Here is an 18,397-nt window from a genome sequence, read left to right on the forward strand (position 1 = left end):
TTATTTAATTTAATTTATTTTACTTTATTTATAAAAAAAAAAAAAAAGGAGAACATCGGGGTGGCCCTTGGACCCAGCATTGCATTTATTTTGTACTTTCCCCATCGATCATAGACTGCCGAGTTGAAAATTGCATTTTTAATAGAAAAAGGAAATTTATTATCAGAACCAAAGTGGGGTGCTGGCACTGCACAGTAAAATTTTTTATTTTATGTTATTTTATGTTATTTTATTTTTTAAAGAAAAAAAAAAAAAAAAAAAAAGAAAGAAGGAGAATATCGGGGTGGCCCTTGGCCAAAGTGGGGTGGCCGGACCACCCCATTTTTTGCCACGGGGGTGGCTGGAGCCACCCCTGGCCGATCTGGGGGTGGTCGAACCACCCCCATGGCCAAGGGGGTGGTCCGGCCACCCCCTTGGCCAAAAAAAAAAAAAAAAAAAAAAGCGGATTGGGTGCATTTGGGGTGGCCGGACCACCCCCAAGGGGCTGGGGGTGGTTTCGGCCACCCCATACGGCCGGTATGGGGTGGCCGAAACCACCCCTAGCCCCTTGGGGGTGGTCCGGCCACCCCCAAGCACCCACTCTCTTTTTTTTTTTTTTTTTTTTTTGGCCACCCCCTTGGCCATGGGGGTGGTTCGACCACCCCCAGATCGGCCAGGGGTGGCTCCAGCCACCCCCGTGGCCAAAAATGGGGTGGTCCGGCCACCCCACTTTGGCCAAGGGCCACCCCGATATTCTCCTGTTTTTTTTTTTTTTTTTTTTTTAATATTTCTCCAGTTCTTTTTTTTAATTATTATTTTATATTAAAAAAAAAAATAAGTTGTAATTATCGGCAGTGGTTGGCAAGTGAATAATATATGAATTATTTTTGAGATATGTTCCGTTTTTTTTGTCTGAAACACTGAGTATACAGTGCCAGCACTGTAGCTGGAACAGTACCGTTCCAGCTACAGTGCTGGCCCGTTCCGTTCGCAAACAGAGCCTATTAGACTAATATATCGATTCATTTTGAATAAAAGGCCCGTTGATGGGATATCAAATCAATCCGGTAAATAAAAAGGTAACTAAAGTGCAGTGCATAATTTGGTATTTTTGGATTCAACACAATTCAAACTGGTCGGATAAGTGCGATATACCTTAAAAAAAAAACACATAAAATCCTGGCGCGGCCACGCGGGAAGCGAAAGGCACACGTTGAGATTAGTTTCCTACGGAGCCCTTTGCTCTAAGCTTTCTATCGCACGCACTCCAACTGTTTGAGACGTTGCCTGCACCAAAACTCAAGATACACGAAAGATGATACCAAAGCAACTGCGCACGTTGGGCACTGGTGCCGCTCTCATCCTTGGCGGGCTACTTACTTTGAATCTCGCTTCCTCTGCCACCATCAGGGTGCTTCGTTTCACCAACGAAGCGAAACGGGTAAAACTCAAAAGCCAAACCCTCTTTGGCTCCATCACTTTTTTGTTTCCTCTTTTGGGAGTCCGATTTTCTTTGGTGTGGTTTTGGTGCAGAGAAAGGTGGCGCCGCCTTGTGCGCTTTGCAGGGGGAAAGGGTTTGTTATGTGCAAACTGTGCAAAGGAAATGCCACCATATATTGGTCGCCTTTGTACGACCCAGTTGCCATCAACCCCTGCCTTTGCCCTACTTGCGATGGAAACAGGTTGCTCTATGATTGTTCTTTTATTCTTTTAGTAATTTCTCAATATTTCTGGAGCTCATTTTAGGTGCTTGGTCTACAATTCGTTTGTGCTCCGTTTGGTTACTGGGAAAACAGGTTCCTTTCTGTTCCTTTATATGAATTTGGATGTTTAACCCTTTGGTTGTGTTCGACAGTTTTCTCAGTAACCAAACGAAGAGTTATGGAAACAAGCACAATGGGTGGTATATTGAGTGGTATTTAACGAAAAGTTTGTGTTTTGGCTGGCAAATTGAAACAATTAAAAGCTCCAATCTGCTTTTTGGAACACCGCTTACTAGGCATGATATTCGAGCACAAAACCTCTATGACTATTGATTCAATAACCATGTTTTGAGAAAGAGTTTGGTTTTTGAGTTTTTCCTATTATGCGATAATGATGTGTTTTTTTTTTTTTTTTTCATGTTTTCGCATCTCAGGGTACAACGTTGTCTTAATTGCCTAGGGAAGGGCTTCGATTGACTTGCTTAAGAGGCGGTATTGAACTTTGCAAGTGAGTTGTATTTTCTGTGTAGTGGACCTTATATAGTGTTACGTTCAATTGCATTTAAGCTACTTCCTTCATCAATCACAATGCTTAACTTCTTGACTTCTGTTAGTCATTTACTGATTATGAATTAGAGAAATTTTTTTTTTTTTTTTTTTTCCGGGCACCCAAAAAGAAGTATTCGTGAAATTCCCCATGGATGGTCGAGCTATTCCATTCTTGGGAGAATAGCTATTCCCTACCTTTTTTTAAGAGGAATCACTCTTCCTCATTTTAAGGGAATAATTATTCCTAGTTATTTCTTATTCCCAATAATGGTGGCACATCCAAATAACGGAATAGCTATTCCATTCCTAGGTCTATTTACACGATGTTATCAAATTTGGCTATATTAACATTTAGTAATGTTTCTAGAGAGTAGTTTTTATTATTTTATCTAACATAGACTATGATGTATGTGGAAGTGATACAAGCAGGCAAGTTTCTACTTAATCTAGAACATGGCATAATTTGGATTGGTTCAATCAGGCTTCTAGGTCGTAATGTGGTTTTTGATCTCATATCATGTTAATGATCATGGCCATGATATAATTCATAAAATTCTGTAATGATGCAATGAATTTTTATTATACTGCAAACTGCAAATGATGAACTAAGTGATGTTTGCTGAAGGAAAATATTGAATGATGAGCTTAATCAAGAAGTGTGTTTAATGAATAAAGTCCTTGTCTCCTAGAATGTTATTGGCCGTGTAAATTTGAAATTGCTACATCATCAATCGAACAAGGTCCTGGATTTTCTGAGATATCATTGTCATTCTTGCTTGCAGTGGTAGAAAAGGCTGGCTGTTTAGGATCTGGAAAGGTTGTCATTTCACTCCCAAGCATATACATCACCTGTCATTGTTGGTCTATTACAATGTCATTTTACTCCAAAGCCAAGAACATCGGATTTCGCAGAAAAAAGACCATCCATGGCATGTTCAAGTGACATATAACCACTTTTTCCATCTTTCACCAGAATGTTATTAATACACAGATGGAATTCATTTGACATTTCATATAGTATATATCAGCCAGTTCACATTTTAAAAAATGATCAAGTTGCTTACTTAGTATGTCCCGACAATTCAATTCGTGTCTACTCAATATTTGTTTCTCCCCGAACATGTTTGCCACGTATGCCAAATCAGAGATCCTAGGATCCATGTTATTGTCCAGTAATATATTGGTGGTTTCAAATCTCTATGAATGACCTTTATTTTGGAGTACTTATGCAGGGAAATAAGCCCTTGAGCAATCCCTTGAATGATGTGGGCATTTTTTCTCCAATCTGCAATTTTGTCTTAGGCATACAACTGTAACCAGTGGGAGTTTCTATGCTTGAAAAGCTGAACAAGGTTAAGTCATGATCATTCTTTCCAATTTTAGCTTGGTTTCACCACCAAGTTCATTAATAGCTGCTACAACCTTATCCACCTCACCAAACTTCACAAGAGAAATTGTACTTTGTATATTTACAAGAGCCTCGGATCTAGCTGCTGCCCAATTCCATTCCCTCCCATGAATAACAGTAGAGAGCTTGGTCCTAGCATCATATATCACCCTATAGCCATATTTCTCAAACAATATGCCATCTGGATGCCACCAATTCAACCAAAGGAAAATATTATTCCCATTCCCTACCCAGAATCTCAAGCAATTCTTACAGCAACATCCCTCATTTTCAGAATTTTTTTTTTTTTTTTTCAACAAGAAGAACCATTTAAATTGCCAAAAACATATTTCTTCGTCATATTTCAAGAATCTGATTTTTTTTTTATTTTTTTTTTATTTTTTGGTCATATTTGTAAAAGAAAGAGAATATTGTATCTTTTCTCTTTTCTCTTTTCTCTTTTCTTCTTAATCGTTGATACTTTCCCTTTTATTTTCCCAAACTTCTCTCTTCTCTACTTTCATTTTCTATTTTATGACTAGGTAGGACACGTGCTGAGTTGAAGTAAGAAAGCATATTAATTAAATTTTTTTTTTTAAAAAAAGTAATTAATTAATTAATTACTTAATATGGTAGTCGCATATGTTTGCGGAGGTTTCCCAATTGGATAAAAGGACAAAAGGGAGGTTATCTCGTTGGAATACTACAGGTTCGTGGAATGTTAACGAGGTGGAAAGGAGGGGTTCTTACCTTTCACTGTTTCACATGTAATATGCCCTTATCTGCTTCAATTATATCTCAAATGCCCCCATGCCCAACCCTCGAATAATATGTATTCGGTAACTAATGTGCTTCAATTACTTTCTTTTGTAAAAAGCAAAAAAATAGAAGGCCGCAGCCAGAGTGATTATTCGAAGTGAACGTGATCATAGCTAGTAGTAGCACTGGGCTCAAGTCGGTTGAACCGTAGCTGATCCAGTCCCACTAAGAAATACTATCAACACCCAGAAATGTTACATATCTTAAATTTTCTTTTCAAAAGTTGGTTTTCAAATAATTGGTCATCATCTCATGAGATTTATTATTTTAGAAAATGTGTCACCAACTCATGAGATGGTGACACAGCATTTGAGAACAAACTTTTGGAACAAAAATTTTGGATGTTTAGCATTTTTCATCAACACTCAACTCGATGGTATAAAAATAATTTCAAATGCTTTCTATTTTGGCATTTGACTCTATAACTTTCCACGAAGGACATAAATTGCTTCCAAATCAATTCAGAGAAAATATCCTCCAACCCATTTAAAATAGTGTCAAGTGTCTATAAACATTTAAAACGTTAGTCTAAGTTAGTAAACTGCTATTAATGACCTTAAGAATTTAATGTGCGTTTTAAATATTTATAAATACTTGGCACTTTTTTAAATAAGTTAAAAGATATTTCATTGAAATTAGTTTAGAAGAAATTTCTATCCTTCTACGAATGCCGCAAGACCATCACCCTTGTGGTAGTAACCCTTGGATACTAATTGTCAAATGTTCAGAATATATATATACAAATTGTCAAATGTTCATATATATATATTATGAGGGCATGATATGGGTAAAAAAAAAGTAAACAAAAAAAATTAACAAACAAATTTAATTTTTGGGATAAATGTAAAATTGGTCATTGTGGTTGGCCTAAATTACAAATCACTCCATATGGTATAAAAAATAATTTATAAGTCTCTATAGTTGGCCTAAATTACAAATCAATCATTGTGGTATAAAAAAGAATTTATAGGTCCTAAAAGTATGTCCAAATAGTATTTTACTTCATGAAATCAATTTCCGTTAAATAATTAACAAAATCTGTCACTTTGTCACGTCACACCCAATAAAAACGCGACACGCGTTATTATTAATTTCTGACTTTCAAAAATCACAATTAGGATTTTTCACATCATTTTACGACGTCAACTAAGATTACATATTTACATATCAGCCCTCACTCTTTGTCATACTGTTACAGTAAATTAACCTAATATCTTATATCCCCAAAATTTTACCCCGTGCATAATATTTCCTCATCTTCATCTTCCTCAGCCACTTCACAAAATGTAACCATCAAATTCTTGCAAAAATTATTACAAATCATGGTGAGAATGATGAAAATGAGTGAGGGTTACGCACTGAGTAAAATTTTAGGGATAAAAAAGATTAGGTTAATTTATTGTAGTAGTATGACGTGACAAAGTAACGGATTTTGTTCAGTTATTTAATAAAAATTGATTTTAGGAAGTAAACTGTTATTTTAGCCTACCCTGAAGACTTATCAATTATTTTTTATACCACATGGAGTGATTTGTAATTTAGGGCAACTACAGGGACCTATAAATTATTTTTTATACAACATGGAGTGATTTGTAATTTAAGCCAACCACATGAACCAATTTTAAATTTATTCCTTAATTTTTTAATAGTTATCATGTCAATTCACATAAGTATCAAATACATAGTCTTACGAATCATTAAAAAGTAGAAAAATAACCTAATGAGAAGTGATTTTTTTTTTTTTTTTAATCCCTCTTTAGTTTTGTTAATTTAAAGTAGAAGATGATATATATGAAATTTTAAACTAAGACGGATAGAATCCAATTTTTCATTTATTTTTCTAATGCCATAAACCACACAAAAATTTTAAAAACAAGAGAAGTGCTAGAGAGCCAAACAAATGAACTTAAAAAAAGTTTCAAACTAACGTGGTAAGGGTTTTTAAATTAAAAAAAAAAATACAATTCTCTCTCCCTTGTTTATCACTCACGGTTTACTACGTCTGTTTAAATTTTTTTTTGAATTTATTTGTTTAGCTCTCTAACACTTCTCTAAGAACAGCATAAAATTTTATTCTAATTGATAGGACTTTATCTTTCAAACCAAAAAAAGAAAAGGAAAAAAACTAGAAAAAATTCAACTCTGACTACATATAACTTAATTGGAATTCAATCCATACACAAATTTTAAATAATAAATGAAAATCCACGAGAACCGGACTATTTAGAAGATTGAAACTCATTTCCTCAAATATTGATAAGATATACACATTAGATTAATAATGAAATTAGCCAATTTTAATTATACTTGATAATTCCAGTAGAAAAATGTTTCACACGTAAATAAATTGCCTCCTTTATCAATAAAAAATAAAAATAAATAAATAAATAAATTTGCCTCCCATGACCTAAAACACATATCCACACACGTGAATCATTATTAATTATTTACATATAGTGAAAATTATACTGTAATCTTCCAAAGTTTCATCCTATTTGTAATTTGACTTCCAATGTTTAAAAATTTGTAATGTACTCCAATAAAAAATTTCATGATTGGGGCCTGTGAACTTTTACCACTTAAGACTTTTATGAATAAAAAATAATCTTTTTATTGCATTTTAGCGTTTCTCTATATTTTATAGCATTTTAAAATTTACAATTTAGTGACGTGGTAATATTTATTATTAAAAAATATAATCCTAACCAAGTCTCGCCAACGAAAGAGGTTCCCTCCGGAAGAAGGACACAAATCACAAGAATCCCGCGTCAACTGGAATCCCAACTGAAATCAAATCAGGATGCCCACCGCAGAGGATGGCAGTATTGCAATTACAACAAACTCCAATGGCAGCCTGGTGTATCTCTCTCCAATCAGAAATGAAAAACACACGAGGCGGATGGCAAATTCGCAATTTGCACGAAACATGAAGCCCAAATTCCCAACCCCGCCAGTCTCCCACTCAACTATAAACTCCCTCCTCATCTATATATATATCAGACGCTCTCTGAGAGTGTATCATGTGCATCATGAAAGAACCATGTGCTCTGTATCGGCGGAGGAGGCCAAGCGGTGGCAGTGGCCGGGCCTCCGAGAAGGTGAAGCTTGTGTGCAGCTTCAACGGTTCGTTCCGGCCAATACCTCCCTCGGGAGAGCTGAAGTACGTGGGCGGAGAGGCCCGAATCATCTCCGTCGACCGGTCCATCGGGCTATCCAAGCTCCGGTCCAAGATTTCGGATCTTTTCCCCGCCACGCGCCCTCCTTCCTTCTCTCTCAAATACCAGCTTTCCCACCGCGCGTCCGAGGGCTACTCTACTCTCCTCGTCTCCGTCGCCTCCGACGACGACGTTCGCTGCATGATCGACGAGTACGACGAGCTCGAGCTTTTCGGTAAGCACGCCAGGCTCTGGCTCTTCGTTTGTGCCGCCAGCGATAATGTCAATGCCTTTGTTCAAATGGGTGGTAATTTGGTTGTGAATTGTGTGGAAAATTACCCTTTTTGTACCAAAAATAGTGTTGCTTGTGTGAAGGGTGTAAAATATGGGGATGATTCGCTTAGGAAATTTGTGTTGAAGCAACAGTTTTTGGCGAAACAATCTGCTTGTTGTGTTAGATTGAACAGGGAGAACATTATGCCATGTGATGGAAATTTTCATTCCTATAATGATCATCCGCAGAGATATTCGCATGGTGAAGGGGTTTGGGGTGGCTTATATTGTGGCATCCGCAGCCATAGAGTTGGTGTAAATGATGCCAGAAATCAGCAGATTATCTCCTACCATGCACTTAACTATCGGAACAACCCAGTTGAGATAGGGAGCCATCGGACTTTTAGATTGGGCGAAAGGGTTCTGGTGGGGAAATTCTGTCATGGGCTCCGGCCAAATTCGAACATTTCAAAGCAGGGCCAGTGTATGAGAGTTTGTCATCCCAATTCTAGCAAAATTCCATATCAGGCCCTACATGGGAATTTTTATGTACCCGTAAATTTGCAGCTCCAGAAGGAAATTACCATCTCAAAAACAGAATTGGGATGCAATAGTGAGCTGTCAGATGAGGAAGCAGGCAGTAATGGCGCTGATGACTTACAGGGTGGAGTTTCAACTTCGGTGGATTTTTCCTTGCATAACCTTTCATTATCTTCATCCAAAGAAGTAGGAACGCCTATGCTTTCTTCCCCTGCAACCAGCAATGTTGCCGATGAAAAAGATCATGTCAATGAAAAAGAGATTCAACAAGACCCCCCATCTGGTTTAAGCATTGATGACACGGTATTAACTAAGACTCATTTTGTTCCTTTTTACTGGAAGATTTTAGAAAGATGAAGAACAAATATGTGCTAGCTAGCTTCATTGGCTAATAATGCCTTTGACCTACTAATGATTTTCTAGTTTCTTAGATAATTGGTGGAATCCCTATCAACCTGGCTGCATGTTACACTCATCTATCCACTAGAGAGCTGCAGGTAATCTGTCAAACATATACATGTTTATGTCTTTTAACTTGGTAGAGGTTGAATTAAATATGACACAAAAATGCTTCCTTCTGCTTTGTTATGCAGACTATCAAAAATACTGACCTTGAATATATAAAGGAGATTGGTTCGGGCATGTATGGAACTGTTTACTATGGAAAATGGAAGGGATCTGATGTTGCCATTAAAAGGATCAAGCCAAGTTGCTTCACTGGAGACTCATTGGGGGAGGACCGATTGGTAGTTACTCATATTTTCACCCCACATTTCCTATGTTGAATTTATTCTGTTATCTGATTCATTTCTCGAATGAAATACTTATCTAATTTGGTTTGGTTAAGTACTTGGGCTCAGCATGAAGTCACTTGTTTATTGTAATCCATACAAGACAAATATCAGTTTCACCTGAGTGGTTTGATCTTTGAGACGATTTTGTTTTTGAGCTGTTGATTTGGACATGTCACATCCATGTACTGCCCTCTTAATCTTGAAGCTTTCAACTCGTATTCCTTGTTTTTCTTTCCTCAGTAGTTAACATAAATTTGGTGGTCCCTCTCTTGAAATCTGTTAAAAAATCTAAAGAGAAGAAACTGATGTGCATATGATGGTGATAGTGAAATCTGAAAGCTGATGCTTGTCGGGGAAGAAAGAGCTAGAGTTGGAAGAGGAAAATGCCTCTAGGTTATTATCAAACTATAGTTGAGGAATGAATTCCTGCATATTATCTAAACTTCAATGTTTCTATCTACTCCCTTGCAGGTCACAGACTTTTGGAAGGAAGCCCACGTACTAGGTGAGCTTAACCACCCAAATATTGTGGCATTTTATGGTGTAGTTACGGATGGACCTGTGACAAATTTGGCAGCAGTAACAGAGTACATGGTCAATGGCTCCCTGAAACAAGTGTTGAGAACAAAGGATCGGTATGGCACCTTATCTTGTTTTTATAATATATTCTACAAAACATTCAATTTGACTTTTTAGTTCAAAAAGGTGTTTGATGGTTTGTTTTCACATATCAATGTAGGACACTCTTGCTACTTCTTCCTTTTATGTGTTCCACATTAAATGGATGTTAAACTGACATTGTCTTCTATATCTGTGTATCTGAAAATGGACATTCATGGATTATAATTTTGTGCGAGTCTTTGGACCGACATAAGATGTAAAATTATTCCAGAATGTTGAGAATCCTAGATTTGGTTTATATGGTGATACATGATAATTCGCTGGAAAAGTAGATATCTTCAGCAATATTTTCACAGTGTTGGTAGTTCATCTAAGGCTTGCTTATATAGTTTTATTCCAAGAAATTGTGGTGCATCCTCTGATCGTGTTCCTGCTTCATCTCAGTTCATCATTTTTTTCCTATCAGTCTTCTGGACTGGCAATTGTTGGATACTATTATAGGAACGAGTTTTCTCTAAAGTTTTCCATTTCTGAACTAGCAGGACGATTGATCGTAGGAAGAGGATTATTATAGCAATGGATGCAGCCTTTGGCATGGAATATCTACATGGGAAGAACATTGTCCACTTTGATTTGAAATCACACAACTTACTTGTGAACATGAGAGACCCTCATCGACCAGTGTGCAAGGTAATCTACTTGACAAGAATCTTGCTGTTTTTTATTAGAATCTCTTATCTGGTCTGCCTTTCTTTTTTGTTACAAAAACAGTCTATAGTTGGTCTCATCAATGTCTTCTTTTCACAATTTTTTATTCTTTTCAATTGAACAAGTTTGAAAATTTTACCATCATTCTTTCAGATTGGTGATCTGGGTTTATCGAAAATTAAACAGAAGACGCTTGTCTCTGGTGGAATAAGAGGAACCATACCATGGATGGCTCCAGAACTCTTGAATAGTAAGGACATGGTTACTGAAAAGGTAAGAATGCTCATTTTAGATTGTCAAAATATGTTTAATTTTATATCTGTTGCCAATCACTTTGGTTGTGAAATGTGTTTTCAACTCTTGTAGGTTGATGTCTACTCGTTTGGAATAGTAATGTGGGAACTCTTGACTGGGGAGGAACCCTATGTTAATTTGCGATCAAAAGAAATAATAGGTGCGGTTTAATTTGAAAATATTGATATAAAGTGGATATATCCCATGACTCTGCATCTTAATGATACATTGACTGAGGATTGGGTACTACAGCACATGTTTTGTTTGAATGTATATAGAATTACAACATTTGATCCAAAGTGCATGTTTTTATATATATATATATACTGCTTATCTTCCATTTTAATTAAACAATGATGAAAATTTGGTTGCTAAATTTCAGCTGGTATAATTAAAGGCAACCTGCGACTTGAAATTCCAAGCTGGTGCGACCCAACATGGAGATCATTGATGGAGAGGTGCTGGTCATCTGATCCCGACTCCAGACCAGCCTTCTCAGAGATTGCAAAGGAGCTACGCACCATGTCGGCCACCCTAAACATCAAGTGAAAACAATGAGGTTGAGCGTCTCTGTAAATATTCTAGGAGCATCAGGAACAGGGCATGCTGAGACTTGGTTAAATGTTGCCGTCCCAAGTCATGTTGATCTGATGAGACCCCTTGGTTGGGGGTAGCTCAAGCCAGGTGCTATTTTTTTTTTTTTTGCAGTCACCTATGTAATATAGCAGTGTATATATAGGCAGACTCTCATCACCTTGAAGAAGCTTTTAATCTTTTTTGTCAAGGCTTTTAGGCCCGTTTGGTTCGCGAATTAGACCCTTGGATTGGACTAGGTAACATTAGATATAATTAGTCATTTGTTTGGTAACTCTCTATTCTTGGGAATAGTCTATTCTCATGAGACTACTAATCTCATACACACAGTAATGGCTTAGCTAATTCATTACTGTGGGATCAAAATTAACGTGTAAAATTGCCAAAAAAAACCTACCATTCTCACAAAATTAACGTGTAAAATTGCCAAAAAAAACCTACCATTCTCACACCCACAAGGCTCTCACCATCTCTATCTCTCAAAGCAACTCTCTCAATGCAAACTGCAGCAATCTCTCTTTTCTGCGCAAGGTATCTCTCTCCCCTTCTCTTCTCTCCGATCTCTCTTTTCTTGGTTATTTTGTTTTCTTTCTGCTTCTTGGATTTTTTTTTTCTTCTCTTTTTTTTTTTTATATTTTATTTTTAAATTTTTTTATTCTTTTTTTATTTTTTAATTATTTCTTTTGATTCTCTGCAACGTTTATTTGATTCTGTTTCTCCGTCTCTTATATATATATATATATATATATATATATATATATATATACCGTTTATTTTTCTTGATTTTGTTTCTCCACAGACTCCACCTCTTTTTCTGTACCGTTTCTCAGTTTTTTTTTTTTTTTCTTTGATTTCTTTTGATTCTCTATAACGTTTCTCTTTGATTTTGTTTATCTGTCTCACTGTTTTTTTTTTAAAAAATTTCTGTACCGTTTATTTTTCTTGATTGAGTTTGATTGACATTAGAATTCAAGATTGAGTTTGATTTTGTATAGTTGCTTATGTTTTTTTTTTTTTTTTTTAAAAAAAAGTCAATAATATAAATTGTATTTGTATTATAAGGGTATTTTACGAAATACGTTCACAATACGATTCCATTCACCAACATATTGCATTGTATCAAACGAAAGAATAGGTTTAGCTAGTTTATTCCAGCGTTACAACCAAACAAAAGAATATGAATAGTTAATTTATTCCACTCTTTTATTTTCAGTAGTAGCTAATCATTTTTCAATGGATTAGATAATCTGCGAACCAAACAAGGCCTTAATGTCTTTAAAACAAATTGTTCCCATCTATGACACATAAGCAATGTGTCCTCATTACCATGACATAAGCAACTTATTCATGCCATTGCCACGTGTATTAAAATGAAAAAAAAAAAAAAAAGAAACAAGAAAAAAGAAAACGAGGGATGGAACTCTACCTTATTGCCACCCCACCCTTGCAAAAGGTGGGAAAGCCTACAAAAGGGGCGGTAGGGGTGGCTCTCCACTCCCACCAACGTCTTTGGGAGTGGAGCTACCCTCTTAGAGGTGCGAGAATAACTTATTTGATGGTAAAACCATTCCTGCAAAGGTATGCGAGAATGAAATCCGGGAGTGGAGAGTCACCCCCACAAAGGCGCGGCGGGTTGGAGCCACACCCATTGCCCTCGCTCGATAGGGATGGAATCACATTTTGCTTCCCCGATCTTATGAGAAGCAAGCTTAGCGGGCCTTGCCTTAACCTGTCCCTAGGCAGCCCACCCTCACAAGGCTACTATCATTGATAAATGCTCCGCTATGAAGGGGTGGAGGGTGGCAATGGGGCAGTTCTTCACCCCTTATTTTTCCTTTTAATACACATGGTTAGAGCATTAGCAGAACATCTTTGTACAACTAAGGCAACTATCAAGGAAAGACATTATGTGCAATAAGACGATCCATTTCTTTATCCAATCTTTTCAAGTGTCTTGTTATGGAATTGATTTCCATTTCTTTTTTCTTTTTCTTTTTTTTTTTGAAGTATTCTTATATGTTGTTGAAACTATGGTCAAACCCTTAAAATCTCAGTAATTTCCTCAAGTCAAGAATGTTTGAGAAATTATATTACACACCAATTAATTAACCTCAGGAATTTGTTGAATGAATGTTTGGGAAATTTTATTGCAAATCAATTATAACGTCCAGGAATTTGTTGATTTTTGAAAAAGTAGGAGTTGGAGAAAATATAGGGACCCACAACAGCTAAATACAAACATAATCCGGGGAGCGTCATCACCACGCTCCAATCCAAGCATATCTCACGGTCATACACACCCTTCAAATATAACAAAACGGCGCCGACTTGAAATAATAATCGTTCAAACTTCAAAACAAATATTAGCGAACCCATTTCCTCCACGTCAGCTCAGACCTTTATATACGTTGGCCGTAATTAGCGTTTGTCATCCCCCCACCCCCTCCCCTCCTCTCTTTCTTAGGGTTCGTCACCGAATCGAATCGAATCGGATCAGGAAGTGTTTGTTTCTAGAGAATCCGAGAAGATTTAATTCTTCAATCGGCTTCTCTGACTTCTGGTAAATCCCCTTTACGATCTCTGATTTTTGATCCTTTCGGGGGTACTATTGTAGTCGGATCTGCGAGCCCTTGTTGTGCATCTTGGGGCTGGTTGTTTGTACGGATCGAGGCTCTTCTTTTTTTTTGGTGTGTGTGTGTGTGTGTGGGGTGGGTGGTGTAGTTTGATTCAATTTTTTTTTTTTCAACTTTGTACCGATTAGGTTTTCGTGGTTTGGGGATTTTTTTGAAAATAATTTGGGGTTTGAACTAGTTGTTCAGCTGAGAGAGTGAGGGAATGGTTTTTTGGACATGAGTTTGTTGGGAATTTTGTTTTGCTTGCTTTGTATGGGTTCAATTTGTGGAAATGATAGTGGATTCTTTGCTTAATGCTTGGTGGTTTTTTTTGTTGTTGTTAATAATAGTTTTTCCCCCATATTTTTCAATTTGTTGTGAACGATTGGGTGGTTTTGATTAATAGCAGAAATAGCTGTTTCGCAAGGTCTGCATCTTAGATTATGTATACATCCGAGTCCTTCCTCTGCTTGCTAAAATGCAAAAAAAAAAAAAAAAAAAAAACAGTTTCAAACATTTGCTAAACAAAAAAATGTAAAGATTTTATTCGAAACAGGTTACGGCTCTGCTGGTTATGCAACTGAGAGCATATGTTTCTGATGCCAATAGTGATGTATTTTATTCAAATTATGAAACTTTTAGATGTTTAGATTGTGTATGTGTTTTGGGTTGAATTAATTTAGATTCATGGTAATATTTACTCTCCCAAGGCAAGAACTCGTTAAGTTTGCGGATTTCTGCAAATGCTGAATATCGTATTTTGCAGAAACAGCGTCTTTATGTTTGGGAGCGATTTTTCCACCTTTGTTTTGTTCTCTCTCTCTTTCTCTCTCTCTCATTAGTACGTCTCTTCTCTAGAGAGCTGCAAAGTGCAGGATTGTAGTTCTATCTATTGGCAAATAGAAAGGGTGCTTTTAATTGTCACATATTTCTTTGCAAACTATGCTCATATATGAGTTATGAAGGTTTCTCGCCCATGGAATTTTAGTCAGATAAGCTTTCCAAGAGGATGTTATTTGGCTACAAGTGAAGATAGAACTGGAAAAAAAGAATCATATTTAGTACCTCAAGAGTTCCCAAATATCAGTATTGCAACAACCCAAAGAGGTTACCGTGGGTTTAGTGAGGTAGAAGGTCCAGGAGGATCCAGGTGATGGCAATGATGTAGCAAGGAATGTGGATTTATACAGAGCTTAAAATGGCTAAAAAAGTAAAATTGCTTGGCCAATCTCAAGTTGGAAATAAAAGCTTGTTGAGTTGAGTAGTCTTATTTTGAGGCTTACCTTTTATTGTTCTATCTACCTTGTGTTGTTGAAATGAATTAATTGAGATAGAAGATTGAAATTGGAGAATGGAATTTTCTGTAAATGGTCATGTGACTCATTATTCAGAAAATGCTACTGATCAAGAGCAAATTTAAGTCCAACATACTGTTTGAAACAATGGCACTCAGTTACCGTCATATGTTTATGTTGCAATGCAAATTATGGCTGTACTCCTTTTTCAACAGCAGATTGTATTGGATGTGGGTAACTAAGTTATGCAACTGCACTCCTAGAATGCAAGTCGGCTCACCACGCTTATGGCTGTACTCCTTTTTCAACAGCAGATTGTATTGGATGTGGGTAACTAAGTTATGCAACTGCACTTCTAGTATGCAAGTCGGCTCACCACACTTCTCCTTGCATAAGGCAAATTGTTGCACAAAGGATTTACATTGCGCTACTGTAGTGTGATGGCCTCTCATCCTGTGATCTATGTTCTTTAAGGCAAGCATAAACGATGGTTTCTTTGTATCAATGCATGATATCTGGGAGGGTGGTAGTATCTGATAATGCATGCATATCAAAATATTGCTGATATATCTGGGAGGTTTATATACTTTCTTGTTCTTATTAATACTTTTTCTGGTTATTTCTATTTCTTGGACCTGTGCAATTTTGCAAACTTGTCATGTACTTATGTGTAAAGTTGTTTGTATTATGTGTTATTTAGGGTGAGTTATGTTTATTTGGTACTTTTACCTATGCCTGCACAGCACTAAACATTTTTCATTCCAAGTAGTATAGTTAATTATTTTGATGTCATTTTTATAGTTTTCAATCAGTCTGCTGTTTTTTGGGAGGTGTCATAATTCTAGTTGGTTCTTTTGATAGCTTTCAACATGCCAAAGGAGAGAAGGGATCGTTCTGTTTCTCATGATAGGTACTGGCCATCTCCATTTTCATGCAGCTCTAGTCGTGCAAGACGATCCTCACCGAAAATTCCATTAGAAACCAAGGAAAATTTAAACGAATGGGAAGAAGCTAGGTGCCCTGTCTGCATGGAACATCCTCACAATGCAGTTCTACTAATCTGTTCATCTCATGAAAAGGGATGCCGCCCATACATGTGTGACACAAGTTATCGCCACTCAAATTGTCTTGACCAGTTCCGAAAGTCAATTGCAGAAGCTTCATCAACAACGCCAGGCCAAGATGACACTCAACTTTCAACCACACGCTTGTCTTCTAATGAGACTTCAGAATCAACAGTTACTGAGGTGCAAGAAGAAATAAGTGAGGAAGCGCACCCCACTTTGCTCCCCGGGTCTTGTGAGAATCAGGAGCAGCAGAAGTTGTTCTGCCCCCTCTGCCGTGGACAGATCAAAGATTGGATTGTTGTGGAGCCTGCTCGTCATTTCATGAATGCAAAATCAAGAAGCTGCTCCTGTGAGACATGTAGTTTCAGCGGCACCTATACGGATCTCAGGAAGCATGCTAGGCTTGAGCATCCCCTTGTGCGCCCGTCAGAGGCTGACCCAGAGCGACAGCGTAATTGGAGGAGGTTGGAGCGACAGAGGGACCTTGGAGACTTACTTAGCACACTCCAATCTTCATTTGGAGAGGACAGGGGTGACGACAACATTTTACCCATTGACGATGGGGGTTGGCTGACTGTATTCTTTCTCATTAGAGTTTTTCGACCAGGATCTAGTCCAAGAAGTGGCAGCTGGTCTGGTAGCTCGAGAACTAGAGCACAGCTGAGCATTAGAAGGAGATCCACCCGACTTTGGGGGGAGAGCTATGATGGTGAAACTGGATCTTCTTCCAGAGATGAGGACAATGACTCTTCAGATGGTGGCTCAGGTCCTTGGAGGCGCCGGTTGCGGCGGAGGACAACCCCAGATCAACAATGATTGCATAACTAGTGGGATCTGTTTGATTGTCTTTGTCTCAAGGTTAGTTTCAAAAGCATTGCTTTAGTTTTGTGTACCGCTGCTGCCAATTAATTTCCTTATTGATATTGCAAACTTAATGTCTTAACTGCTTGTGTTGTATGCTTCAGGTAGACCGAAGGGAAGTGCATCAGAATCTGTTCTACTGTTCGTGGGACAGTTTTGATTGAAGTTGCTGCTGGGGGTGTGGGTTAAAAAGTGGACAAATTGTAATTTATAGAGAAGCTTTTAATTAAATCATATTTCTTTCTCTAGCAGCTTTCTTTCATTTTGCCGTATTTCTGCTGCCGTTATATCAAAGCTCCCCTTTGAACTATCAAGCTTGTAATAAATTTGTTAATTGTTGCTTTCAAAGAATTGCTACTTGGGCTGTTGCTAAGGTGTAAGGTCCCATTACTCAGGCAGCAGTGTTCACGTGTTATCATCCATGCTCGTGTTGGTCGTTTGGTGCGTCAAACTTAAATTCTCTAAAAATTACTATTGATTGGACTCGGAGCTCGACCTATTAAAGACCTTGCCTTTGATTTTGATGCCATCTTATTTGCTCGAACTAATGCCGCGCCTTTTTTTTTTTTTTTTAAGCGACTAACAATGTTTGATTTAAAGACATTGTCATATTAATTAGGCCTTATTTGGTTTGCAGAATGTGTATTCTATTAGGAAATTGAATAATTATTAATGGGAATAGATAAGAGATAATGAAATAGTTGTTTAGGAAATTGAATAGTTATTAATGAGAATAGATAAGAGATGAATAAAATAATTGTTTTACCAAACTGAAGAATAAAAACAACTATTTTATTCATCTCACGACAAATCTGGTTTCGAAGAAATGAGCTGATCCATGGGGGACAGTTTGATCACCCAAATACATTGATCAGGAGGGCTACAAAGGCAGTTTTGGAATATGAGCAAGCTATAGAAGGAGACAGTAATGAGCAGCAGAGTCAGAGGGCCAGTGCGGAAGTCAGGTGGAAGACACCTCCGAGGGGTCGCCTGAAAGTGAATTGGGACGCAGCACTCAATCGTAAAAGTGGACGTATTGGCATGGGGGTAGTGGTTCGTGACCATGAGGGAGCTTTTATGGCCGGCCAATGTAAAGTAAGTGAAGGTATGATGGATGCCGCCGCAGCGGAGACTATGGCCATGGTA

General features: G+C 37.4%; 4 protein-coding genes across 5 annotated transcripts in view; all 4 read left to right on the plus strand.

The window, feature by feature from the left end:
- The first annotated feature begins 1,158 nt into the window (after positions 1-1,158).
- On the plus strand, positions 1,159-3,429 carry LOC148583016 (plastid transcriptionally active protein). Its single transcript, XM_088511893.1, has 4 exons — positions 1,159-1,420; positions 1,513-1,661; positions 2,117-2,190; positions 3,014-3,429. The coding sequence occupies exons 1-3, from the start codon at positions 1,295-1,297 to the stop codon at positions 2,157-2,159; spliced, it is 318 nt and encodes a 105-aa protein (XP_088368019.1). The 5' UTR covers positions 1,159-1,294; the 3' UTR covers positions 2,160-2,190; positions 3,014-3,429.
- A 4,028-nt stretch (positions 3,430-7,457) lies between these two features.
- Positions 7,458-11,609, plus strand: LOC132165163 (uncharacterized). The gene is made up of 8 exons (XM_059575656.2): positions 7,458-8,708; positions 8,837-8,902; positions 8,999-9,151; positions 9,671-9,834; positions 10,363-10,510; positions 10,682-10,801; positions 10,895-10,982; positions 11,205-11,609. The coding sequence occupies exons 1-8, from the start codon at positions 7,458-7,460 to the stop codon at positions 11,369-11,371; spliced, it is 2,157 nt and encodes a 718-aa protein (XP_059431639.2). The 3' UTR covers positions 11,372-11,609.
- A 2,226-nt stretch (positions 11,610-13,835) lies between these two features.
- On the plus strand, positions 13,836-17,671 carry LOC132165677 (MAP kinase kinase kinase, putative (DUF1644)). Of its 2 annotated transcripts, none has more exons than XM_059576336.2 (3): positions 13,836-13,976; positions 16,185-17,248; positions 17,356-17,671. In XM_059576336.2, exon 2 carries the CDS (start codon positions 16,193-16,195, stop codon positions 17,204-17,206), a length of 1,014 nt encoding a protein of 337 aa, XP_059432319.2. In that variant the 5' UTR covers positions 13,836-13,976; positions 16,185-16,192; the 3' UTR covers positions 17,207-17,248; positions 17,356-17,671. The 2 variants fall into 2 exon arrangements, with proteins under 2 accessions (XP_059432319.2, XP_088368021.1); XM_088511895.1 differs by lacking the exon at positions 13,836-13,976 and adding an exon at positions 14,553-15,797.
- Position 17,672: 1 nt separating this feature from the next.
- LOC148583017 (uncharacterized) overlaps positions 17,673-18,397 on the plus strand; it is a 1,040-nt gene continuing 315 nt past the window's right edge. Inside the window, exons 1-2 of the mRNA XM_088511779.1 lie at positions 17,673-17,692; positions 18,127-18,397. The exon at positions 18,127-18,397 is cut by the window's right edge and continues 315 nt beyond it. Of these exons, the coding sequence (XP_088367905.1) occupies positions 17,673-17,692; positions 18,127-18,397 (291 nt within the window). The remainder of the gene's footprint in view (positions 17,693-18,126) is intronic.

The sequence above is a fragment of the Corylus avellana genome, chromosome 11, assembly GCF_965113065.1.
Source record: "Corylus avellana chromosome 11, dhCorAvel1.hap1.2, whole genome shotgun sequence".
Classification (NCBI taxonomy): domain Eukaryota; kingdom Viridiplantae; phylum Streptophyta; class Magnoliopsida; order Fagales; family Betulaceae; genus Corylus; species Corylus avellana.